The sequence below is a fragment of the Manis javanica genome, chromosome 2 (genome assembly GCF_040802235.1).
Source record: "Manis javanica isolate MJ-LG chromosome 2, MJ_LKY, whole genome shotgun sequence".
NCBI lineage: Eukaryota > Metazoa > Chordata > Mammalia > Pholidota > Manidae > Manis > Manis javanica.
The window spans coordinates 201,494,036-201,520,560 of record NC_133157.1 but is presented as its reverse complement, the minus strand read 5'-3'; the positions used below and the strand labels follow the sequence as shown (position 1 = coordinate 201,520,560).

The window sequence follows — 26,525 nt, the reverse complement described above, 5'->3', positions numbered from 1 at the left end:
ACCCCTAGTGGCTTGTGTTGGGCAATTGCGTGTAGATTGGGTCTCTGTATCTTGCCCAGCTGGTATGGAGGAAGCTCCCTTGCTGTGGGCGTGGCCAGCCTCAGGCTGCTGCTCTGCTATGGTGGGGCCCCGGAGGGGTAATGGATGGGGGGTTGTTTGGCTGTTTACCTCTGTGAGGGGTCTCAGAGCTGTTGCCCAGGGGGTTAGTGCACCCAGAGTTCCCTGGAATTTCCAGCTGCTGGACTGTGACCTGGGATGCTTCCATCCAGCTGTGGGGTCCCTGTCCCTTTAAGACTTTCAAAAAGCACTCGCTTTTCTTTGTCCCAGGGGTGCTGGCTTTGGCACCCACTCACAGGTCTTACTGTCCTGCTTCCCTAGTATCCAGCACCCACGCATGCATTGTGTGTGCGCTGTGGTGCGGATGGCTAGGGCTGGGTGTTTAGCAGTCCTGGGCTCCCTCTCCCTACCCTCTCTGACTCCTCTCCTCCCGCTGGGAACTGGGGTGAGGGGACTCGGGTCCCACCGGGCTGTGGCTTGTATCTTACCCCTTTCACCAGGCGCTGGGTTCTCGCAGGTGTGGATGTAGTCTGGCTGTTGTCCTGTGTCTTCTGGTCTCTCTTTTAGGGATAGTTGTATTTGCTGTATTTTCAAAAATATATGTTTTTGGGAGGAGATTCCCACTGTCCTACTCACACCACCATTTTGGCTCCGTGTCTCTGATTTTCATTTTACAGAAAAGTAAACTGAGGTTCAGAGAGATAAGGAACTTGATCAAGATTATAAGCTTTTAGGTGTCACAGTAGGATTTGGACCCAAGTATGTCTGATACCAAAGCCCTCACACTTAACCACTAAACTCCACTATTGTATACAGCAGGTGCTCAATTCATGTTAAACAAATGAATAACTGAATCACAGCATTAACAGTTTTGGCCCTTCCTCCTACCTCTGCTCAGAACCCATGCCTCCCTGACACTTCCAGCTTGACCAACTTTGGGAACTTCCAGAGAGTGTCCTTGGCTATTATAGTGGCTTTCTTAGGATGAGCTGTTGTCAACGACAACAGAAAACCTATCTCAAGTATTTTATGGACAAGTATTGACTCTAGGAGATCAGAGCCAGACAGAAGGAATATAGAGAATTTTCAAATGGTGTCAGTAGCTAACAGAATGAATGTGAGGATACATGAACATGTATTTTGCAGGATTCTCAAAATGCTCAAGGGAGGGATTTGGAATGTGTGTGTGTGTGTGTGTGTGTGTGTGTGTGTGTGTGTGTGCGCGCGTGTGTGTGTGAAAGATTCTGCACCTATAGTTAGAGGTCAAGAACAGATTATAGATGTAAAGGTCACTTCAATTTTATCTGCAGACAAGAAGGATCTGGTGACTTTGAGCTACAGTGATGCTGGATCCAGGGAGTAATTTGTGCAGAACTGATAAGCCATTGATCTGAATAAACCTGAGTACACTTGAATATAGAAGCTTAGAGTTGGAAGGACTCTTACAGGTCATCTACTTTAGTCCTCTGACTTAAATGTGAACACTTTTCTTGGTAGGAATGGCAGTCATTTCCCTCATACAGGCCTCAAAAGGATGGGAAAAAAAATATGTTTTTTAGAAATGTAGCTTTCTTACAGAATGCCAATGTTTTATGAACATTTCTCACATATTTCTCTGGCATTAATTAGAATTTAGGATTAAAGACTCAACCTATAGACAGTGGCCTAATATTTTGGAAGCATAATAACAATAGTAACTACTATTTTATAATAACAGAATATAATTTCATAAGTTGATTATGGATTAATCATAATTTGGTGTTATTAGCATGATATCAAATACTGTTTTCAATAAGGTCTTCTAAATTTGAAACTTTGACTAATTCTGTTCCTTTATAATGACTATAATAGTTATTAGCACATTACCATTATTATTATTTTAAAGCAACAGAATTAAGTGCTGTTTCAAATTCAGGAGATCTTATTGAAAACAGTATTTGATGTTGCACACACACTATCTCATTTAATGATGAGGAAGTTATTAGGACCTGCATTTTATGTGTGAGAGTCTAGAGGTCCCCAAACAGTAAAGAACATGGTCAAAGTTACATAGATAATAAAGGCTAGAGCCAAGACCAGAATCTATGCCCTGCTAAACTTGTCTTGCCAACTCATTCTGCCTTTATCTAATATGACTTCAATTTCAGATTTGCCAAAATTATTGCTTTCTCATATGTTTGTGGGTTGCCTTGAGTGGGGTAAGCCACAGCCCTCATGCCAAGGGATTGTGCCTTCTCGTATCTAACCAGTCTTAGTGCTGCCCCAGTGTCCTATTGTGCCACGCTGATCCATCATGCCTCCACGTCCTCCTTCTCATTCCCCACTCCTCACTCTCATCGGAAGGCAAAATTTTAAGCAATAAGAGAAGTTCCACAAGTTCCCACCACACAATCTACCCATCTACCTGAACCTGTGCTTACTCTCTCTGATGCCTTCTGTTATATGGATTAAATGTCTACATGCATATCAAAGAACAATTCTTGTGTTTCTGCCTTAGATCTCATAGCTCCAGCAATTCTCTTCCATCCAATCCCTGAATCAGGTCATTTTTTTCCCCTTGGCTTTCGTCATTCCCTTCAACACAAAAAAAATTCGATAATATCCTCCATATGAAACACCAAACCAAACCAAAACCCCTTTACCCTATATCATTGTCTTTACTTTCTTTTACTGCAAACTCCTTGCCATGTTACCTGGAATCACTCTCTCTAATTTAACTCCACCCATTCTCTGTTGAACCCAATCCATTCAGCCAGTCATCCCATCATACCTTTGAACCTGCTCTTGTCAGTATCGCCATGACTAGGGTGACTGCACATCTCAGTTTGTAGAGGCAGTCCTGGCCTCTGCCTGGACTCCAGGAATAATTTTTCACCCTCAAAATGTCTTGCCTTGGATGATGAATTATATGTTCACCCTAGTTATGATCTCTGTAGGAATATAGTAATTTATCCTCCATTTGCCCCATGGTCCCAAGCACATAAGCCGGTGAGAATTATGCCTGGGCTTGCCTGGGGCTTGACTGGGTTTACCCCGCCTTATCTCTAAACATCCCGACCCTCCCCCAAAGCAACAGGCTGAGTGGATCCGCCACAATAAAAGGCACCCCACTGCTGCCCTCTCTCTCTCTCTCTCTCTGTCTCTCTCACTCGCTGCTCTCTCTGTCTCTCTGCTGCCCTCTCTCTCTGTCTCTCTGTCTCTCTCTCTCTCTCTCTGCTGCTCTCTGCTCTCTCTTTCTCTGTCCCGCTGCTCTCTCTGCTGCTCCCTCTCTCTCTGTCTCTCTCACTCTCTGCTCTCTCTCTCTCTGTCTCTGTCTCTCTGTCCCCTGCTCTCCCTGCCCTCGCCCTCTCTCTCTCTCTCCCCGCCCCCCGTCTGGGGCAGCCACTCTCTCCTTCAGATAATAGTCTCTTGCGTGGGCCCGTGTCTCCTGAGTCATTCTGGGTAAGGAGGGTCGCGGCGAGATACCCTTTCAACCTCTACATCAATAAATCCAGCATTCTCAGTTCTCATTATACTTATGCTACTAGTATTTGACACATGTTTTCACATCTTTCTTTCTTCACTTGTCTTCCAGCATCTTACATTCTGGTTCTCTCCTTATCGTTCTAACAGCTTCTTCTTAATTTCCTTAGTTTCTCCTCATCTTTTCAATTAGCAAGGGTTGCAGTGCCCTTGGGCTCAGTCGCTTGACCCCTCTTCTCTAACTCCTCTACTCATTCTCTTGTTAATCTCATCTGGTCTCATGCCTTTGAACACCTTTTATGTACTGATAATCCCTACATTTAAATCTTTATCCTAGAATTTCCCCCTGAACTCTAGGCTCATATATTCAAATGTCTACTTATCTAATGGCCTCCCAGTCACAACACATCCAAAGGGAATTTTTGACATTCTGCCATGCAAACAATTTCCTCCTACCCCAGTCTTGCTTACTTACATTTGAACTACAGTTTGCAGGATCAAAAACCTTGATATAATCTTTGACCCTCACTTTCTCTCCCATCTCATATCCAGATCAGATCCTCTTCGATCTAACAGCACATCCTATAATTCTCACCACCTCCACTACTCTGTGTGAATCTCTCACCTGGATCATTGCAGTATCTTCATTAACAAGCCTTTCTACTTCCTTCTTTGCTCCCAGTAGGATACAGTCTCAGCAGAGCAGCCAGGGCAATCTTTTCACAAACAAGTCATTATATGCCACTCTCCTGTTCAAGACCCTCTAACATCATATCTCTCTCAGGGGTAAAATCCAAGCCCCATGCGGAGACCCGTAGGTTGCTCTTGTCCTGCCTGCTGGCCTCACCTCCCTGCGGGTATCGCCTCCTTTTCATCTCACTGCCCACTTGCAGGTGCAGGGCGCCCTGTGACCTCGCCCGCCTGGGCCTTTGCTGTGTCCTCTGCTTGGATGACTTCTGCACGGTCGTCCCTGAGGCTTTCTCCTTCACCTTCTCACCGAAGCTCTTTCTCACCACCCTGTTTCCAATGGCAATTCCCTCCCTTCCTGTGTTCGTGTCCTAGGGCTGCGGTAAAATGTACCACAAATTGTGTGGCTTAAAACAATAAAAATCTATTTCTTTGAGGGCCTAGGGGGGATAGGTGTCTGAAATCAAGTCGTCATCAGGGCCCTGTCCCTCTGAGACTCTGGGCCCAGCCCTTCCTCACCGCCGCCTCTAGGGGTGGCCAACCATCTGTGGCTTGCAGCTGCATCTTTCCGGTCTCCTCCTCTGCCAAAAGTTGGGGTTCTCCTGGTGTGTCTCTGTCTTCATTTGGCATTTCATCTCCTCATCAGGACAGCAGTCACATTGAATAAAGGCCTGACCCAATCACCTTATCTTAACTTGAATCCATCTACAAAGCCTGTTTCCAAAAAAGATAACATTCACAGGAAGCAGGGGCGGCCATTCGGTATATGTTTCTGAGGAATACAGTTCTATCTTCAACATTTTCTTGACCTGAATATTTCCTGTCCTGATAACCCTTTGACATTTTCTACATAGCACTTGGTATTATTTGACTTCCAAGATATTTTATTTTACACATTATGTTGTTGACTGTAAATATAAGCTCCACGATGACAGAGTTTTAACTGTCTCATACCTTATTGTTAATCTGGGACTTAGAACAGTGACCAGAACACAGTACGCAAACAATAAATCATTGTATAAATGTTACTGACTGAATGTAGATACTGTTCCATTTTGCAGTGATTCGTCTAACTGTCTTGAAATTCTTGGGTTGGGAGGGAGTGGCTGCATGTGTAGCCTGAAAAAGCATATAGATTGTATCTTCTTTAACAGGGGTTGGCAATCTATTGTCTGCGAGCTAAATCTGGTCGGCTGCCTGCTTTTGTAAATAAAATGTTATGTATTAGAGATATGCTCGTTTGTTTATGTATTGTCTAATGCTGCCTTCATGCTGTAACAGCAGAGTTAGAATTGCAACAGAGACCATATGGCCCACAAAGCCTGAAGTATTTATTGTTCAGTCCTTTACAGAAAAAGCAAGTTTCCCAAACCCTGTTCCTCTCTGTCTCCCATAATTTTAACTCTGGGGATTGTTGATCATTAACAGAAGATCAGATTTAAAGTTAATAAACATTTCTCAAGTGAAAATAAAATGAAGCAGGAGATGGGTTCTCAGAAGCACAGTTAATTTAGACCACTGGGTGTCTCTCTTTCCTAAATTTTACAAGAAATACTTTGAACCAGACATTAGCCAACTGGGACTGTGACATACCAGACAAATATTGACAGTTGCTAAGGCAACTGGCATAAAGTATTGGCCAAAGGGTAATATAGGCTCCAGTTGTGCATGCCATGTTTCTCACATGGGGAGAAACAGAGAGAAAATGAATGAAACATACATTTCAAGATCTTTCTTTGACTGTGGCTTAAGAACAACTCAGAGCTAATGTTTATCTTAACTGGTCTTCCAGTTTTTCTGGCAATTAGCACTGTGGGGACTTGAGAGTTTTAAAGTCAGATAAAATATGCCAGAAGAGGGAAATCTGTTTGGGTATCAGTTCTTTTGTTCAAGTTACCCATGTAATTTACTGTAATTTACTGTCCCAAATTGTGTTCTAATGGCCAAACTGTAAGGCCACATGTATTTTTTTGGCTTGCCTGATCTTGTCACAAAGTGATGTTTGCGATACATCTATTCACAGATTTCTTGTTAGCTAACATTGGAATAATTGGCCTGCCTTTTTCTTTGCCTTCTGATACATGGTATGAAGGAGTTTTTAATCTGTTGGTAAATCTGAGTTTTTTTGCCATTGATTAAACTTAGGCTTTTGTCATTATGCTGGTGTAAAGCTTAACAGTGGCATTATTGACATTTTGGGCTAAATAATTAATTCCTCATTGTAAGATCTGTCCTGTGCATTGTGAAAATGTTTAGAAGTAACCCTGGCCTCTGCCCACTAGATGCCAGTAGCTGCCCCCTAGTTGTTAGGATCAAAAATATCTTCAACTATTACCAAACATTGTCTGGTGAGCAAAATAATTCCTAGTTGAAAAATGATGTTAGGAAATGCTAAACCATATCTTCCTCAGATGATCCTTAAAGCCTCTTTAAGTAGAGCTGGAGTTTCAAAACAGCTGGAGAAATGGTGGAAACCTTAAACTGTCCAAACTGCAAAAGAGAACCTCAGTTTTTTTTTAAGTTAAGAAATTCAGAAATTAAAACATTGATGATAAGCCTAGAGAGAGCCAAGAATAAGAACTGCTTTCATTAAGTGAGATACAAGTTAAGATCTCCCAGAGGAAATTTTGAGGTCCCTAAATGGAATATTTAGAAGTCCTGCTGTTGTGACTGTTTGAATAGTGAGATGTCCTTTAGGATCGTCTGAACATACTTCTGTGTTTGTCCCTAAAACATTTCCAATGACAGAGTTTGGCTCTTGGAGTTTGGAGCAGCTGGGACTGATTATGGCATGGCATCTAGGAAAATTGTACATCTGACATTTGTCTTCTAGAAAACCATCAGCCTGTCCACAGCCCCTGTGAACTGCCTAGTCTTTGAATCCCTCCTTGAAGGCTGACTAATCCCATTTCCCCACTGGACAGGAGGGGCTGGCTGAGGTCATTATGACAATTTGCAAGCTGCATGTTGAGCTGTAACTCCCAAAGGAGCTTGAAATATTGATTTTATGCATGTCATTCTAAAAATTGAGCCATTGTAATCCTGCTTTGTATATTACTTCTTGAAGATTTAAAGCAAGACAGTTTTGCCACCAACATAGTTGACATATTCTAATTAATCTTTATGAAAAGGGTTTAACATGTTTAAATGAGCTCATCCAAATAACATCAGTTATCCTCTGATATTGAGCATAAATTGGAATGAAGCACTATTTAGAAAGAACAGAAATCTCACCCTCATGTCTTCAATTTTCTTGGGTAGGTCTGTCATCTGAAAGTGGGTTATGATTTATAAAGTCTCCAAGACTGTCTTGTATAACATACTTTGCTATCCTTTGCAAGACCAAGAAGAAGGCATACCCCCAGTGTATAATGATGGGGTAATGTCCATTTGGTGAAGATTATCTTCTCCAAATTTGCGAGTGGATACTGCCTGAGAGTTTTCTAGAAAAGGCTGAAAGCCACAAAACCAGCAGGATGCTTTACTATTCCTTTGGAAAAGTTAGGCAATTAAAGGCTTACGTCGTTTGTGGGAAACATGACTGGTGGTTCAAATGAACTTATAAGTTATTTCTTTTGAGCTTACAGAGTGCACATTTTTCTTTCAAATGCCAGAATCATTAACTAAACTGTGCAAGCACTAGAACTCTAAGGGATCTTAACAATTAAAATGGGCAGAAAAATGAATATCTCAGTGAGCAGTTATGAGCATTGAATGAGATAATGGGTGTAAGGATAATTTGGAAGGGAAGTCAACCTTATTAGAACTGGAGCTACCCCATTAAGATGGAGGAGTATACATCAGACATAAGAAAGTCAAAGGCTCCTTCCTCAATAATTCTAGGGTCACTGTTTCCACAAAGGGTGAGGTCAAAATCATGCTGAAAGGAGATATATCATTTTTCATGTATAAGAATACATCATTTGGGGGCAGTTGTTTTGCTTTGAGGAAAATTAATCCTTGCCCTGAGTTACTCTCCCTCCTTAGGTAAACTCTTGAGGATATCAGTTGAATCTCTTGACAAAAGAGGCAACTGAGAACATTCATTTTCTGCCTCATTCACAAGACTCTGATCCAACCCTGTCCTCATAATTCAAACAGGACTGAGTAGAACGTCCATTAGCCTTGAGCTAATGCCTCAGGCACTTGAGTTTGTGAAAGTTAAGTAGAGGTGGAGGGACTTAATCTGGAAAGGGTAGAGTTATTTGAGAGATCAGATTGGATATTGATGTGTGGGACTTGAAAGACAGTTGTAGGACAAAAATTAAGGAAGATTAAGGAAATACAGAGAGTTCATTTGGAGTATGCTTCCTTCAAGAATGTCCTTCACTGAATGAGGCACAAAGTAATAAGTTAACCTCTCCTTCCATTACCCTGTATTGTTGTTTTGAGATCTACTCTATCTGTCTGTCGCTTTATATGCTCCCATCATAGTCCAGTAGATATTTGGCATGAGGAAGAAAGGCAAGGTGGTTCTCAGGGAAGAGAAGGTATGTTTTTCAGCCCTCTTGTGGTGGTATAATTGGGACAGCAAATTTCCCGTTTTACCCCTCACCCCACAGTAGATTACCAAATGAAACTATTACAAATATTACAGCAGGTCAGAGATCCAGACTCTGGTAATAGTAACAGAGAAGTTCTTTCCAGGCTGGAGAGAAATTAAAATCAATTTCTTTGAGTGCTCAATAAATGTTATGTTAGTTAATCCTCATACGCTGATATAACATGTCTTCAATGAATTAAGCCTGGGGGTTTCCAAGCATCAAAATCATGGGGCCTGTCGCCTTCATGAGAATAACTCTGTATGTACTGGTTGCATGGTAAATATTGTCTTGTTAAATTGAATCAGAAAAAAAATTGAATCAGGAGAGAAAGAGGCATTGTCCGTGGAACACTTCACTTTCTAAAGACCATAAAGAATACTTGTAACACTAAAATATTCCATATAATCTGCAAAGCACAGAACATATCCAAAACCAAGGTAATTGTGTTGTCTGCCAGTGGTCATTTATTTTTTCAGCTAAATGACTCACATTGCTTGACCATTTTTACATCTGGCCAAGTTTTTTAAAACCTAGCTATAATATTTTCTGCTGGTTTCCAGCACAGCAAGGGTACTTAAGCTTTATAGGGAAAATGTCTACAAGATGACAGGCACTGACTCTTTCTGCTTATTGCTCTGTTAATCATTCAGTGTTGGGACTATAATGCCAAATGGGCTTCTTCAAACATCAAACATCTGGATGATGAAAAAGAATTTATATTCAAATGCCTTGGAACTTATAGATAGCTAATGACCTCTAATAGTAACTTACTACAAATGGGAATTAAGAATTTACAAATTACTTTTACTCACATTTTTCTGCTACAGTTGGAGAGTACTACCTTCCTTAAGCCACTGTAGCCTTAATTCTAATCAAAATTGGAGGTATGATGGTGAAGAAAAACCTCTACTACACAGTGGAGTTAGAGTTCTTTGTTATTCAGGCAAGGACAAAGGGAATCAACAATATAAAAATTATGCTGGTTTTACACAAGTCTAACAGCTCAAGTAAACAATCCAATTCCTAAATTTGAGGATAATTGGGAGGTAATGGGTCAACCTAGCCAGCCAGGATAAAAAAGATGGAAAGGGTGAATTTAGGGAGAGCAGGGTTGGAGGACATACATCCAAAATGGGTCAGGTTAACGCTAGGAACAAGAATCAATAGAAACAATGCTAACTGAGGCACAGGACTAAAAGGGGGGTTGCCGATTCCTGTGAAAAGGGGCATGGAATAGTAGTCCGAACTGTGGACAAACTCTTGAGATGGTCTCTTACGGAACTTTCCAGACTTCTAGCATCAGTTTTGCAATGATGAAACTTCTATTTAAAGGGTCAGGGAATGATAGTTATAATATGTTAGCTTTCATTTGTTTATCTGTTCATCAGCTAATACCTTTACCCATCCATCTTTTCTCTCCTACCATCCTTTAATCATTTATCCTTTAATATTTTCAGCCAACATTTATTGAGTACCCATTTTGTGCAGAGTTATTGTTTGACATTTTGTAGAGGAGTGAACAGAGTAAAATACAGCCCGTAAGGTGTTATCTACGACCCATGATAACAACTGTGATAATTTCAGAGTGAGCGGGAGGCTGCTCAGTGGACACTACTATCAATGGATAAAGGTTCTTCCTTTGTTAGGCTTATCTAGAGATTTCTCCTATGTTTTCTTTCTATCTCTTTAAGTTTAGGGATGATCTCAAAGATGGTTACCTAAACTTGATAAAGGCAGTTCGATGGTTTGGCCTAGAAAAGAGGCCATCAGGGAACACACAGGACAAATTTTCCAACTCAATGTCATGCCAGTGGACCAATGGATTGGGGAGTGCCTGCACCTCCCCACAATCTTTTGAAGAAAAGAAAACAAGAAATTGATAAGTTGGAGAGAGAGAGAAGAGAGAAATGCAAACATAGAAACTTGGCAACAAAGCAACACCCTTTTAACATCATTCCTTGTGGTTCTTAATAAATTGCAATCAATTCACCTTTAAAACCACCCTTTATCAACCACCGTTTAAAACCAAATCATTTAACTAACAGGAATCTGAAGTAGCCAAGAACATGTAAACAGGTTTTATTCTGTAGAAGACACAAATCCTGAGTAATTTAAAATTTGGCCAAGTTCCTATAAAAACTGTAGATAACCAATAAAAACACATTTGTCTCTGGGCTTACTGCCCATGTACAAAATATTACATGCACCCAGCAAGCCAGGATAGAGTTGAGGGCTGGTAGCAAAAATCAGAATGTCTTGGTTATTTCTCTATTTTTCAGAGTGAGACTGCAGAGTTCATGGAACACCCAAGTCAAATAATGCCATTTTTTTCCTTCTCAAAATTCAATGAAATACCTTCTCTGGATATTCAAAGCTATTCGTCAAAGAAGAGAAAGACACAGAACTAAAAGAATAGTAGAAAAACAGTGGAAAATAAAGGTGTGTGCAACTTAGAGATTTGGGGGTCTTACAAATGCAGCTAACTAAATAGAATTGAGGAAATGTATAAAACAATACAAAGTTTTTAGGGAACAAGATGCTTACTGAAATATAAAAGGCGAGTCTTAGGAAATAATACTTGGACTTTATTTTTGTTTCACATTTGAGCAATCTGTATTGTGTGAACCCCACTAATGTGGATGAAGTTCAACTCTTTTGTTAGAGAATCTGTGTATAAGGTGGTAAGAATTTATCTGTGATGACCAAACAATTATGGCAAGAGGTGTGTGGTCAGATCTTTGATAATTCCAAGCTTTGATTGAGTTAAAGTATTATATATTGATACATTTTTTTCTTGGATATATGTATAGTACAGGTTGATTTTAACAATGTCAGTTAGGCTCCACTAAATGGATGAGTTGTTTTTAATATATCAAATGAGCATTAACTATTTAGAAACTTAGGTTACAAACAAGTTGTTAGAATAATGACCCATGGAAATGGTCTGACCAATTCAATGAATCTGTCTACAAAGCTTTGTATTTATAGATTTCACCCTGATACCTTATTTGAATATCTTGACAAAGCAAATGGACCCATAAAAATAATCAAATTCATTGATTGGTGGGATATAGTTTTAATAGCTGGTTTCCTGGTTGACTTTCTCACACCTCTATCAGTTTGATAGATACAGTTTTAATTAATATTTCCATTGCTTATTTCAGCATCACAGTGCCTGGAGAGATCAGAATAAATCAGAAGGCTATGGTAGTTATTTTCTAATCCAAAAACAGAAGTACTTCTGTTGCAATGAGTTCAGCCTTTAGAATGTTCATTATAATAAAAGAAGAAATATAATAAAAGAGGTAGGATGTTTTAGGTGCTATGCTGTGACTATTACATGGAGCAGTTAGGCACGAAGGAGGGAGTGGTCAGTTCTGTCGTGGGCTAAAGGGTGCCAGTGAGGAAGTCTTCTTAGAGAAGGTGAACTTAAATTCTTTTTTTAAAATTTTTTTATTAAGGTATGATTGATATACACTCTTATGAATGTTTCACATGAAAAAACAATATGGTTACTACATTTACCCATATTATCAAGTCCCCACTCATACCCCAATGCAGTCACTGTCCATCAGTGCAGCAAGTTGCCAGAGATCCACTATGTCCCTTCTCTGTGATACACTAGGTGAACTTAAATTCTTGAACAAAGATTTGGAGTCTAGGGAGATGACAGGACACACTCACTCAACAGGATGCATGCAGTATTTATCTTTTCTCCTTGGGGCTGAGATGCTCTGCAAAGAATCAGGAAATATCCTCATTCTGATCTTTCAGAGGCACTAGAACCTGCAATTATTGGGATCTCCTCAGCCAAGATCCTCCAAAGAGCTTGTGGTGGCATTTCTTCAGCAGAATAAATCTGGGTCAGCATGGAGAATATTGACCCTTATGTAACCCACGCTAAGAACTTTGAAACCTCTTCCAGACTTCTGAATCTATGCTACAAGCAGAGCCTGCATCTTAGATTTTGCTAATAAAATATAAGTCCAAGCAACATCCTCTTCTTGGATTATAAAACATTTATTTCCAAGCTCCCTCCAGTAGAACTGGTAGGCTGTTCTTTCTGTGAAACTCTGCCATTTGAATGGAACTGTATATTCTTTTGTAGAACTCCCTGGGCTGAAATTCAGACCTTCATTTTCTTGTCTAAGAAGATAGATACACATCCTTTAGAAAGAATGGTACAACATTGCAATGCTTCCCTTTGCATCTCCTGATTTTCCTCAGAATAGCTGGCTTAATGTAACAGTAATTCACAGTTCTCAAATAGATGGCCACAGAGAATTCATTATTCAGAGTTCAGCAAGTGCCAGGAGTGTTATTGAAGTGGTAATTGAATTTGGTGAACCCTCTGTGGTCAAGGCAGCATAGCATTGCCTTCAAGAACCATGCAGTGTGGTTAAGATGAATACATTTCCAACAATAATGTATCTTCAAAGTAAGCTCGATAGCACACAGCCAAAAGGACATACTGTTTTGATGATTTGACTTATGATACTGAGCATTTGGGAGTGAAACCCATTCAGAAGCATGACAATGTGTACCTATAAGGAAGAAACTGGGAGAGAAATCTAATGTTGCCTGGAATTCTCTATCAAAAGCTTCATTGATAATCTCATCAAGCACAGATATGGATATGACAAGTTATTTCCTTGTGTAATGATGTCCTTGCCCCATTCTTGGACTGAATCTTCAGTAAAAGTAAAGAAAATTCCCCAAGTGTTTTCAATGAAGTAGGTCTTATCACTGAGCAGCAATTAAGTGCTTCCAAAATTCATATTCACAGCATGATCTCAACAATCTCACTACTTTGCAATGCTGTTTCTAAAAGAGAACATTTATCGTTTGGGAAAATAGCACAAAAATGAAAACGGTTGGAATTGTTTTGGTTGCTGAAAATATACTTGGCCTCAGTGGCTGTGGCCTTGTAGAAAGGAAAGAGCTTTGACTTTCAGCTCAACAGATCCTGAGTTTGAATCCCAGCTCCTTCAGTCACTATGTCCTTAATAGGTCATTAGCTTCTTTTAGTCTCTTTGTCTTTTCCTGTAAAAATGAGGTCAATACTGTCTACCTTTAAACCTGACATGCATACAGTAAAGTGCTTGGCCCTACTGGATGCTTATTATATGAATAGCTGTCATTGGCCAGCATACCATGTGCCTGGCACAGTCAGGAGCTTATGAGTACATATTACCTTACAACAATATATGGTCATATTGATAGAGTGACCAACTCATCGCATATTGCCCAGGACTGTCCTGATTTTACAACTGAAAAGTCTCGAGTTCTAGGAACCCACTCAGTCTAGGACAAATGAGGGCAGCTGATCACTCTATCAATATTATGGTCTCATCATACAGGTGTGGAAACTGAGGCTCAGAACATGTGTGCAAATTGTCTAATATCCTACAGCTGGGAAAGAGTAGGTCTGATATTCAAAACCAGACTTGAACTCACAAGCCTGCTTTCTCTGTAACCTTATATTCTGCTTAGTAAATGTTGCTTTCCTTACTGTATTACTAGAATGTTATGGACTTACCAAATATTTGTAGATCAGGTCACATTTCTTCAACTGCCTTCATAATTTCTGGAATGTATGCGTGTGCGCCTGTGTATATTAGGGAGTGGGGAATCACTCTGCAAGTGATGGTGGGTGATAATGCAAATGATAGTTTAAAAGCCTAACATTAATTTCAAAAATATTTTATCTTTTGTCAAGCACAGTTCATCCATTCACTCATTCATCCATTTCTTCAACAAGTATATAGTGAGGTCCTACTGTGTGCCAGGTACTGGGGAAGATACAAAAAAGGCTAAGATGATAGTCTCAAGATGCTTAATGTAATGGGATTTAAAGAGAGTTGAAAAACACTGTGATGATAGAAGCAACTTCTGTACGTGGAAGTCCCTGCAATTGCATCATCTCCCATCTCCCCTCACACGCTGCTCCAGTCACACAGGTCTTTTTCCTGAAACCTTTTTCCAGGTTTATCCCTGAAACTCTATTTTTTGCACCTGCTCTTACCTCTGCCAGGCAATTCTTTCTCCTAATCTTCAGTCATTCAGACTGAAGATGAAATGTGAACTTCCTTGACCACCTTCCAGCTAAATTAGCCACCCAGAAGGTTTTGATGACCTTCATAGGGTTAATTTATCATTATTTGATATTTGTCTTCTTTGATTATTTACTGCTTTTTGACTGCCTTTGCCAACAATATAAATTCCAGGAAGAAGAGATAACTTGTTTGTTTTATTCATGGCTTCATTCCCAGAACTTAACAACACTGGGCACCCAGAAGCAGTTAGAAAGTATTTTTTGAATGAACAAAATGAACGAATTAATAAATGTCAAGGATGCTGGAAGGGGCAGCCAACTCAGCATGAATGAGTAGAAATGAGGGGAACTTTGCTTGAAGGAATATCAGAATTCAGCCTTACCTTTTTTTTTTTCTGGTTATGAAGGTAGTATGTTATCAGTTAAAAGAAGTTAGCTAAAAAAAATCACACAAAAAAGAAAAAAAATGCACCCAACTTGACATATCACTAATATTTTGTTGTGCATTCTCTCCTAATTCTCTTTACATTTGTGTCTGCAGAATACTTTTAACCAAAAACAAATCAGTCTTTTCATAGTTCTACATCTTTTTGGGGGGGTGAATATTTTCTTATATTTTTATTTTAAAGGTGCTTTGTTCTTCATCATAATGGATGGACTAGGATTGATCTAGCCAAATCTATGTTGTTGAATTTTTGTTCCCATTTTTACCATCCTGGACAACATTGGACTGAACAGCCTTGCAGATAAATAATCTTTGCATGGATTCATGTGAGAGCTTAAAGAGGCAGAAGGACTTTGGTCTGAGCTCTGAATCCACTGGTTTCTTCTAACCATTTATTTTTGAATTTCTAAAGGTTTCCTCACACAAAACAGGGAGGAATGCTTGCTTCGTGGGGCTACTGGCAAAATAAACAGCATAATGAAGGTAAAGTGCTCCCTACAAAGTAAGTGTGCAGTCAGTGCTGGCTGCCCAGGATAATTTCCTTTGAATAAATTTCTGAAAGTCAGGTGGGCTTTCCCATCTATCCGATAGCACACAGAGAAACTACCTAAAGGGAAGGGGGCTACAGATAGGGGTGGTGAAGTTGGGAATAAAGAAACATGTTTTTTAAATTATGGAAGAACTATAGACCTACTCCATCAGCCAGGAATGATAAAACATGAAGGTTATATGAACTCTGACCCTCTCATGGCCCAGATGACAGCCCTGCATTATCACTGGAAATATACTTTTCTGGGCACAGAGCATAGCAGGCTGATCATGATAATGTTAGTGGTTTAATCTGAGTAACTGGGTGGGTGGAGAGCCCTTTGACTAGATAAGGAATCCAGGGAGGTACATTTTGCTTGGTACAAGTTCAATTTTAATCTCTAGATGTGTCTTGCAGGGTCAATAAGAAAATATCAGGGCTTGAGATGTTGGTTTGAGTAAACATGTTGACAGTATTTGAGGCCCTGGCAATAGTGATCACCTAACTCAGTGGAAGCTGCCTTTTGATAAGGTCTTTCTTTCTGACAAAAATTGTAAGCTCATCTACAATACCTACTTGGCTTTCAGTAGATGCTATTGCTTGGTGTCTGATTGAAATCATACATTCTAATTCTTTTATATTCGTATTTTCAACAAACTTCTTGAAAGCACAAAATAGTGGAGCCACACATTGATAAGATCATGTTTATTTAGTGATATCTGACAAATGCAGAAAGTAAAAAGAATATTTTAAAAAATGTATAATTTATATAAATACTTGAAAGGAGAAAAGCTGAACACATATGGTGACATCAGAAGAATTTAAGTTTGCAGCCTTACGGCCTGACAAATTAGATACTTGTATGTATACATATATATCTTGCTTGTGAATTTGCATAACTAGAACCCAAGGATAAGTTTTGGGCATGTCCACAATAATTCTAAACTCCCATAAAATTTGTGGTGTCTGACCACCACAGTCATGTCAAGTTTGTTCTTCTTTTAAAAAGTTCTACTACACATTTGAAAGTCATCAAAGGTTGAAGTCAGGTACTTTGGGCCTCAGTTTACTCCTCATAGTCAGATGAGAGGTTCTCTGCTGATATGCTCTGCTTCTTCTGAATTAAAAAATTCATGAGCCCCAGTAGCCTCCAGTACATACACATGGATGGGAGCTGGTAGGGACTGGTCATCTCTGTATTGGGAAGAGTGGTCTGTTTAGCTTCTTTCTCTTGGAAAGGAGTCAAGTTGTCTGCAATGGAGCAAGTTTATGTCACCAGCCTACTTAATCAACAAACATTCCATTACTAGATATAATTTGCTTCCTAGTGTACACCTAACAGAAAACTAATAGTCTCTGGATTTCAAGTTGAAGAGTTATATTTTTCCTTGGATCTTGGACCTGTAAGTTAACCTGAGCTACTCAAAAAAAGAGCTCAACAGAGACCCTCAAGTCAAATGCTGATACAGGGTGAAATGTCGTAAGGATGACATATTCAGTATAACCCTGGACTTCACTGCGTCATTCATTACAGTGACATTTTCTTGAAATTGCACTACTGTTTAAAAAAATAAGATGAGTGTAATGTGATACAGTCTACACAATAAAACATATATCTGACTTCTTAACTTTACAGAGATCTTCATGTGTGGTAAACCTCAAAGAAAATGTCACCCCTAAGTACTATCCCGAGCTTGCCTTGATTCCAAGTTTACAGTTAATCACATCTTTCATTCAAAAAAAAAGATAGATATAACTGACCTCATAGGGCCACAGAAAATACACAGGACTCAGGGGTGAAATAATTCTGAATTATTTTCTTCTCTTTGTTCGATGGGGGACAGTTACAGTTTGCCTCTGCAAGTGTGCCTCTCAGGGTGCTCGTCACATTCCCCCTCTGCTGGTGTTCGGCTTTAGCTCTTGGAGGAAGGCCTCGTTGTCATGGGGACAGTTGCTGTGGCACGTGCAGGTCCCGATGACCATCACCGGCTTCTTGATGACCTGCCCCGGGGAGCACCGGAACTCCACCTGGATGGTTTTGGTGTTGTGCGGGGTGCAGCACCGGCCGTCGCTGCAGACCCCGCAGAACCTGGGCCTATAGGTCTGCAGGCTCGTGCAGTTCTTGAACTGCAGGTGGGTGGCTTTCACCGACTTCATGGTGCGGAGACACTTCTTTCCTTTCTGAGAAAGAAGAAAAGGACTGAAGCCTGGAATGGCTACCATTCCTCCATGGGACCATTTGAAGGGTATGGAATAGCTTGCTAGGTGTCCATCCAACATCCATTCTCTTGTTGCTAAGGGAGAATTAGTTTGGTTTGGGGAAGGTGGCTGGCTAAGAGCATTTGCTTCCCCAGAATATCTGGTAACTTGGGATGACCTTGAAAGTTCTGGCAATGATACATAAAGTGTGGAGAAATCCTTTGCCCTTCATACAGGTACAGTCCTGCATTCACTTTCCTTCCTGCCTAGAATGGGGAATCGTCCACAACCATCTTTTGACTTTGATAAGCATGAGGAGAAAAGCACAGGTCTGACAAAGAAGCCTATTTTTTCAAAGATTTCCTATTTTACTAGAATGAGTTGTGGTGGTGTTTTTAGCCAAATGCATTCCTAGGGGTTATAAATGGAAAGGGAATAAATCTGGCATCACTATAAGCCCAGTAATGTTTCAAATATTTTTCAGACCTTAACTCATTTAAACCTATCAATATTCACTCCTACAAGGAACAGTTATTTACATAAGGAATAATTGGCCAAGTCTTATAGCTGAGTAAATGCAGTCTCAAAGGGCTCAGATGATCAGAAAACATCTAGTAACTGAATTTGTCTGTTGCAAAGCCCTTCTATTATACTATCACCTGGGGGAAGTCTAAGACAATGGGATTTAACATTATTTATGAAGGCAGGGTAAGGGGTGAATTTATTTATTCCATTAGTGATGGTTGATGAGGACCCCTGATGTTGATAATTCAGCCAGACATTGACTATATGTTCATTTCCCACTCAGATCTCTTCACCTATTAATTTACCACAATTTTCTACTTCTCTTCACCTTCGTAGGCATAGCTCTACAGCCTGTGGAGTGATGAGACTTGGAATTCTCTTAAATCAGTGGCTCTCAAACTTCACTGTGTTTGGGAAATCACAGGGTTTGCTAAATCACCTACAGGGTTTGCCAAAACACACATTTTGGGCCTTCTACCCAGAGTTTCTGATTCAGTAGGTCTGCTGTGGGCCCCAATAATCTGCATTTTCAACAAGCTTTTAGAAACTCTCTACTGCTGGTCTGGGGACCACATTTTGAGAAGCACTGTCTCACATTTAAGAATCTCTTGGTGACAGGGAACTGATGATATATTATGCTAGAATTTCTCTAGATTCCAAATAAAGTTCTGGAATCCCTATGAAATACACATATACTATGTATGTATGTATATATAAACCATAAATAAATACTGTAATTGTAGTATCTCCCAATATTAACTGGGTGCAAGCTACAAGACAAAATATAAATTTTGGTAAAAGAAACAATAGAAAAAGCAAAATTTTAGAGGCATGACACAGAAAAGCCTTATTTAATAAAGAATTACTGTATCCTTGACAATATTTTAGGGTTTTGTTTCTTCCTTTTTCATGTTTAATGTTTAGCATATATTCTTACCAACAACCACAGAAAGGTGCATCACTCCTCAGCAACATCTCTGTATGGGTGTGTGTGTGTGAAAGAGACAGGCAGGAAGTGACAGAGAGAGGTACAGAGAGACAGAGAGACCTGCATGACTAAGTTACATGTGTGTTAGAATTCTCCTTAGTGTGGGGAGGAGTGACTTTAAGCATAAAATTTTAGGGTAAGGTGTTTCGTGGTGTTCTTTCTAAACTGATGAAAGAAACATAACATTAGGATGGTCCTTAAAAAAGCATATACCTAAGCAGCCATATAATTAAGGAAAACACTAGGGACTCTTTTACTTTTACCAATACATAGAAATAACCTCTAAGGTCAAGGAACAATGCCTAATGTTAACAGAGTAATGCTTGCCCTGCATTTTGCCTATTGATTCTATTTAATCCTCATGACAAGTTTGAGGCAGGTACTGTCACCAGCCATATTATATTCAGGAAGGAACTGAGGCTTAGAGGTTAAGAAAATTGCTCAAGATCCCACAGCTAGTTCAAATGGGAAGCCAGGATTTAAAGCCAGGCTGTCTGGCTCCAGAGTTGCACCCTTAAGTATATTAGAGGATATTGCCTCAGTGTAGAGATATGTAGACCTTCCATTACTAGGGACTGTTTTATTTTTGTCTTAGGTTTGTACAAGTGTCCACATAATAGTTCAGTTTGGGTATTGCATTTATCTGATCTGGTACCAAGGCCTGTGATGTCATTGGGAACCAATCAGAGCTTCTGTCTGCATGCTTTATACTTGGTTTTAACACACTGAGTTGACATAATTCCAGCAAAAAAGGAAAGAAAATGCTATTTTATTTGGCACATGCCACCTTATGCTGGCAAATGTACTATTCCCATTAGGCTTTTTAAAACACTGAAAATTCCCAGACACCCATTCATAATTCATCAACAGTTGTTTATCAAGCGCACAATCTGTACCAGGTAGGAAGCTGGGGACTGAGTGGCGAGTAAGGCAGATGTGGTCCCTACTCTGTTGCTTCCTACGTACTGGACCTAAGGGGTCAAGGAAACTGAGGTCAGCAATGACCTCTCTACAATTTCCTATGCTTGACAACTGATTAGCATTTTCTTCCAGGAACAGAATGAGATTTGCCAAGCCATTTTCAACTGGGAACATTGCTATAGGCTGTCTAGCCCTGTCCTCTTTACCTGAGAACCTGCTGTGAGGTGCCTGGGAAATTTCAATGCAGTAAAGAAAAAAAATAAATAAGGGAAACTCACTCACATTAGGAACTTTTGTGTCTTTTCTCCGGGGTTAACTCCCAGCTAGAGCTGACCTCTGAGTCAACGAGTGTACAGTGACCTGCTAAGGCCCAGGCCCCAGGGAGACGAGTCCCCCTCTCTGTGATGGGTGGCTTCCTCCAGGCTCCTACCTTATCTGCTGGCTGCTTGTGCTCTGGCTCACAGGGCCGCACCATGCAGAGCCGAGTCTGCTTCACCATCTCACACTCTGCGTTTCTGTTGGTGACCCGCGCGGAAAGGCCCATGCCACAGCTCCGGGAACAGGCGCTCCACTCTGTGGTCTGCTCAATGCAGTTGATGTTTGAGTCGGAAACCGCAACTCCCAGAGTGGCTTCTGTCCTGTAGGCTATGGGAATGAACAAATAAACGCAGATAGAATGAGTGAAGCATGGGGATTGCAAAGTGGTCCTTCCAATCATCCCTAGAAAGAGGATGTCATCCAATTCTGTGCCCGCTGAACTAAGAGGCTCTAGGGGCCAGAGCTAGGTCTCTGGATTTGTAAATCCCTGACAGGCAGCACAGTGCCTGGCACATTGGAGGCCTTCCAGAGAGCTTTGTGGAGTGGCTGTCCAACTTGTCCTTAAGAAACTTAGGAGAGCCTATCTTTAAGAAGGTGAGCAGTTTTAAGAATACAAAACAATATAGGATCAACAATCATTGCATGAGCTGTCGTGTTTTGAACGTGTGATTTTGTTCCGAAAAAGAATTATGATACAAGTTTAACTGGATGAGTTATGTAGAACCAACAAACTCAAAAGAGTGATGAAAGCAACACTTTGCCTTAGGGAGGTGGGACTGGTTGTTTGGCTTGAGCATATAGAGCCTTGAACTTTCATTATGAAGAGTCCTGTCTCAGCCCTTAGTGTGTGCGGTATAGGGCGCATCTCCTTTACATGGCAATTTTCTATCTGAAAGGCAAGGCTGACCATTTCTGACCTCAGAAAAACTATAAAGCTCTGCATACTGCCAGTGCAGATAACCTGGCTGATGAATGGCTTTGAAAATATTCTCCTGGCTGTTGAGTATTGTAAAAAACTATTTCCTTTCAAGACAAAACAAAAAGAAAAGTGAGACAAAGATCCTTGACCCTTCCTACAGCATCTGGAAAGAGAACATTTCTCTGTGACACTTGTCAGGGATGAATAGCATTCTTTAGGGAGGCTGGTCTTGAAAGCCCATGGGTGTACAGCATCCAGAAAAGAGAGTGATTTAAAAAAAATTTTTGTAATGTTAATAAGGGTAAGTGGGATGGACTACAATATAAATAGTGGTCATGCAATAAGACAAAAATCTGTCCCATTGCTCAAAAGGACCACTGAATTTGGCAGATTCTCTTTAGAAGAAACAGCATGTACCTCAATAACTTGACTAGGATTCCAACAAGTGATGTATTTGATCTCAGTGGGCAATCTGGAATCTATAGTTTAATGGCCAGAAATGGAGGCAAGCTTCTCACTGCAAATGCAAAAGAACACGCATGCTTCCCACTGCCTTTACCCTGTGCTGTGATCACCTTCGGGAATCCTGAGTCTCACCTGGAAGGGCGTGGAGGTCTCCTAATGCCTCCTTCTCACTTGAGTCGCAGACCCACTTCTCACAGCACTCCCCGGGCACTTCAACCTTTCTCGGAGCGGGGCAGTCGGGCTGGGGCAGCAGCAGGTCCTCTTCACAGCGGGGCACACAGCCGATCTGTCCATCTGCGCAGGTGCACTGGTACTTGCAGCTCGGCTGGAAGGTCTCTCCACTTCGGTAAATGACTCCATCGAACACACAGTTGTCTCCTTCTACCGCTAGAACATGCGGGAAGCAGGGCAGAGAGGGAAGGGGAGAGAGAAAATCAAAAACACAATACATTGGAGAAGCTGTATGAGATTTGCAAACCCCATGTCGTTATTTTTCGGGTAGAGGCAATATAGTTTCTCATCTATCTCCAGGAGAGAGATGTCCTCATGGAAAACCAGAGGTAGACGAAATCTTCAAGACCATTCAGTCTTGCCATTTGTTTTATGGATGAAGAAAGAGGTGCACAAATGTGAAGTGACACTTCTAAGTCCCCACAGCTGTTATTCCAAAGGATAAAGTCATTTTACAAAGATCGTAAGATTCTCCCACTCAGCAGCTTACAAAGAGAGAGAAAGTGTACTTCATATGCTCCAAATAGGTTAACTGGTCAAAATAGGAAGCACGTCAGGATTCCTTGGCATTCCAGCACAGTAAATCACCACTAGCTTACAGAAGAAAGTAAAAGACTATTCCAAGCCCTCCATCCGGGGAGCAGGGACTGCCTCCAGCTAAGTGGTGCGCCAGGTGGAAAACTGATAGCGTTTGATTAAGTTTCACCAGCCTAGATTGGCTGGTTGCTTGCATTTTATTTTACTCACAGCTCAGACAGGGTTTACATAGCCGTCTCAGAAGACTAGGGGCTGCGTTGGCTCAGCTAGGGCCATTACAGGTGTGAAAACAAGCCGGCTGAGGGGCAGTTAGGGGGGAAACTGACTGTGAGTAAGCCCTGGAAATGTCCAAAGGAAATGACTTCACTGGCCCTTTGCTCTGCTCCCCGTCTATCTACATTCTTCTCAAGGGAGGCAAGGGATGAATGCCTCTCACCTCCGTGAGCAGGTCTCCTCTCCGGCTTCTGGCGCTCCCTGAAGCCCCCAGCACCCAGGGAGGTGCCTGGACACAGTAAGCGCTCCATAAACATCACCTACTGCGTCCGCCTGCTCAGTATTAATATTTGAGCATCACCCTCCGGGAAGGGGCAGGGAAAGGAAAGAAGGGGCAGCTGGCAGCAGAAGAGGTCACGCGCAAACGGGGCAGGATTACCCATGCAGATGCCGGTTTGGGCGCTGGGGTCCGCTCCGCGGTCGCAGAAGAGGCCGCGGCTCTCCTCGCACGGCCGCAGCTCGGAGCAGCTCTCGCCGCGCTGGCGGGCGCACACCAGGCAGCAGGAGCAGTCGTCCAGCACGGCCCTCACCCCGGGGGCGCAGACCGGCGGCGTCTTGGGGCAGGGCGCAGGGCACCGGGAGGGGCAGCGCGCGGTCGCGGCGACCTGGGGGGCGGGCGACACAAACGGAGAGCTTCAGCACGGGCCGGCAGAGGCGGGGCGCCCGGGGACCCCGCGAGGCGGCTCCGGAGGGCCGAGTAACCAGGGGCACCTTGGGGGTGCGCCGCTTACCTGTCCCAGGAGGTGGAGGAGAAGGCCCGCCAGGCCGAGGCACTGCTTGGGCAGACGGAGGCCCGGGCTCGGTGCGCGCCGCATGCTCGCGCGTTTCCCGCCCGCGGCTAGCAGAGGAGGCTGGCCCGGCCGCGGAGGGGCTCTGCGCGCCTGGCCTCCGCGGCGCCCCCGCGCAGGTTTTATAGCCGCTCCAGGGCCGCGCACAAGCCGGTTGGCTGCAGCGCAGGGGGAGCGGGGGAGTCGGCAGGGTGGGGAATGGAACGAGCCCCGGGGTTGTCATGGTAATTGGCCGTGGGTGCCGCTCTCCTTAGGGCGCGGCCCGGGGGCCTGCGGGTGCCTGTGTGTGGCGACTGGCTTTTCCCGGAGCGCCGGGAGGGGCTGGGCGGGGGCCCCAGGCCGGGCCCCAGGGCTCGCTCCCGCGCGTGGGAAGGAGACGCCCGTTTCCTCCTGGAAGCTGCCCTGTCTTCCCCCGGGACCCGGACACCGCCGCTCCCACCGCACTTCGCCCTGGCCTGTCACGGCCGCGCCGCAGTCTGGGGCTTTCCTGAAGGGGTGCCTGGGGTTTGGGGCCATCTGGGGGTTGGGGGGATTGGCGAGAAGCCCGGGGGTTTAGTCATAACGGAAGCACGTGCACGTTTGTCACCGTTGCGGGCACTCTTTGAATGTGTTTCACTCAGAAAGTGGAGGGGAAACCCAGAAAATAAAGAATTGCAGTGTTAGCATGGGGGATGCTATTGGCCAAATGGCCAAGTAAGTTCCTTTGACTCTCATCCTTCCAAGCCCTGCTGATTCTTAAACCCCCAATGCCTCAGGTTTGGTATAAATAAAAGTAAAACATAACAAAATAAAAAACATAAGAGACTGAGGTAAATAAAAACTTTCTTCTTGGTAGAGAAAAGTCTGGAAACACCTGTTGTGTCATACCTGATGCATAACAGCGCAACTCAAAATCCAAGGGCCTCTGGGAGTTTACTAGGCAGCTTCAGCTTGGCCAGCCTCAAACCTCAGCGAGTTAGCGAAGGAGTGAGGAAGGTATTTGCTTCTGACTGATCCTCCAGCAAATGAAATCCCTCTCCCTCCTGTCACCCACGGTCCAAAAATGGCTGCGGTGAAGCACTTGTCGTCTCTCCTGCAAATGAGAGCAGTTTTACTGCTCCAAAGGTGACATTGCTTGATGGATTAAAAAAACCCAAAATAATTCTCCCCTGGTCTTCATCTTGGCTGCTGCCTCAGGGATAAATATGCCCAGCTCCTTTGAGGATAGCCATGTTGAAAGACACTTTATAAGAGAACTTACACAGGCTGGTGATGTAGCCCTGGACTTTAAAAAGAAATAAATTTCCTCTACATCAGCTCTTTCCAGCAGCTTGTGCGAGGGGCCGGGTCTGCCCCTGCCATGCCTGCTTCCGGAGATGAAGTCATCTCAAGCCCCTTCAGGGTAGTTCTCTTAGCAGCTTGGAACTGCCGGTATGTACAGTCCTGCCTCCAAAAATTTTGCTTTCTTTGAGGCAAACCAGATGGAACATACTCAAAGTTTGACAAGAGTCGAGCAGTTAATTTCTGCCACGTCAAAGGACCCTCATACTCTTCAGGTTGATGCGCTCCGTGGGTCATCTGGCCTGGTGATGCTGTCATCTGACTGCGCATCAGGATCAACCAAGGTGTATTTTTTAAAGATCCAGATCTTGGGCCCCATCTTCACCCTACTCAGTTGGATTCTCCAGTGAGGGCTCTTGGTGGACAGCATGTTAATGTACTTTGAGGGAGCTGGCTTTGGGAGACCTAGGTAAGGATGACTAGAAGCACAGCGAACGGGGAAGTGCAAATGTTGGCCAAGCTTTCAGAGGATGAAGAATCACGACAAGGATGAGTTGGCTGGGCTGCCTCTTCTAGGCAAAGGGGAGGATGACAGGAGAACTGTGACTTCAGCTAGAGATGAAATGCCAAGAAGTCACCGCAAAGGTGAGGTGCTACTCAGGCCTCCTGATTGCAGGTGATAGAAATCCAACTGGAACCAGCTGTGGCACGACAGGAAGGGAGCTGTGGTGGCTCACAGAGTAACAGCAGGGGAACAGGTGAGGGGGCCTTGGAGACCGCTGGGAGCAGAGCCCTGGGGCTAAGAGGACTCCATCTCTGTCTTCACTGCTGAAAGCTTTGCTTTTCCAACCGTAGACCTGCTTCTTCCACATAAGGGAGGTGTTCCCCTTAAATTATACTAACTCCTTACATCATGACTGTATCACCACAGAAGGATGGTCCCTTTCCCTTAGGCCCAATTTGCAAACATCTAGGAAGGGAGCTGGATGAACTCACCCTGGGGCAACTGAAGGAGTGACTTGGGGATTAGATAACACCAGGTGGTGGGAGTGGGGAGGAAGAAGAGTTCTGAGGAGGGAAGGGATTAGTCTTTAAGAGGAGAGCAATTTGGTAGGTAAAATAGTGCATATGCACACTGTCATCTGCTCTAAATACTCCTGGAAAAGGATCCCCACATAACAACTGGAAATTGAACTGAAGCCATCTGATGAAAGCCATGCCTCCATTCATTTACCTGCATCTAGGGCATCTTCTCTCGAATCCTCCATGCTGGGATAGATTTTGTTCTCTTTGTAGGCCAGCTCCCTGGCTTTCCCTTTTTA

The 26,525-nt window shown here is 42.7% G+C and overlaps 1 protein-coding gene across 1 annotated transcript; it reads right to left on the bottom strand.

Annotated features, from left to right (window-relative positions):
• Positions 1-16,469: 16,469 nt before the first annotated feature.
• Positions 16,470-24,321, bottom strand: CCN3 (cellular communication network factor 3). The gene is made up of 5 exons (XM_017673465.3): positions 23,887-24,321; positions 23,535-23,760; positions 22,247-22,501; positions 20,843-21,057; positions 16,470-17,960 (listed from the first exon to the last, which is right to left on the bottom strand). Exons 1-5 carry the CDS (start codon positions 23,968-23,970, stop codon positions 17,664-17,666), a joined length of 1,077 nt encoding a protein of 358 aa, XP_017528954.2. The 5' UTR covers positions 23,971-24,321; the 3' UTR covers positions 16,470-17,663.
• Between the last annotated feature and the right edge of the window lie 2,204 nt (positions 24,322-26,525).

Excerpts from the sequence above, each read along its gene's own strand:
- CCN3 (XM_017673465.3), bottom strand. The coding sequence starts at position 23,970 with ATGCGGCGCGCACCGAGCCCGGGCCTCCGTCTGCCCAAGCAGTGCCTC. Across the intron at positions 23,761-23,886 it reads TCCTCCACCTCCTGGGACAG|GTCGCCGCGACCGCGCGCTG; the intron begins GTAAGCGGCGCA and ends CCCGCCCCCCAG. Across the intron at positions 21,058-22,246 it reads AGACCTCCACGCCCTTCCAG|CCTACAGGACAGAAGCCACT; the intron begins GTGAGACTCAGG and ends TCATTCCCATAG.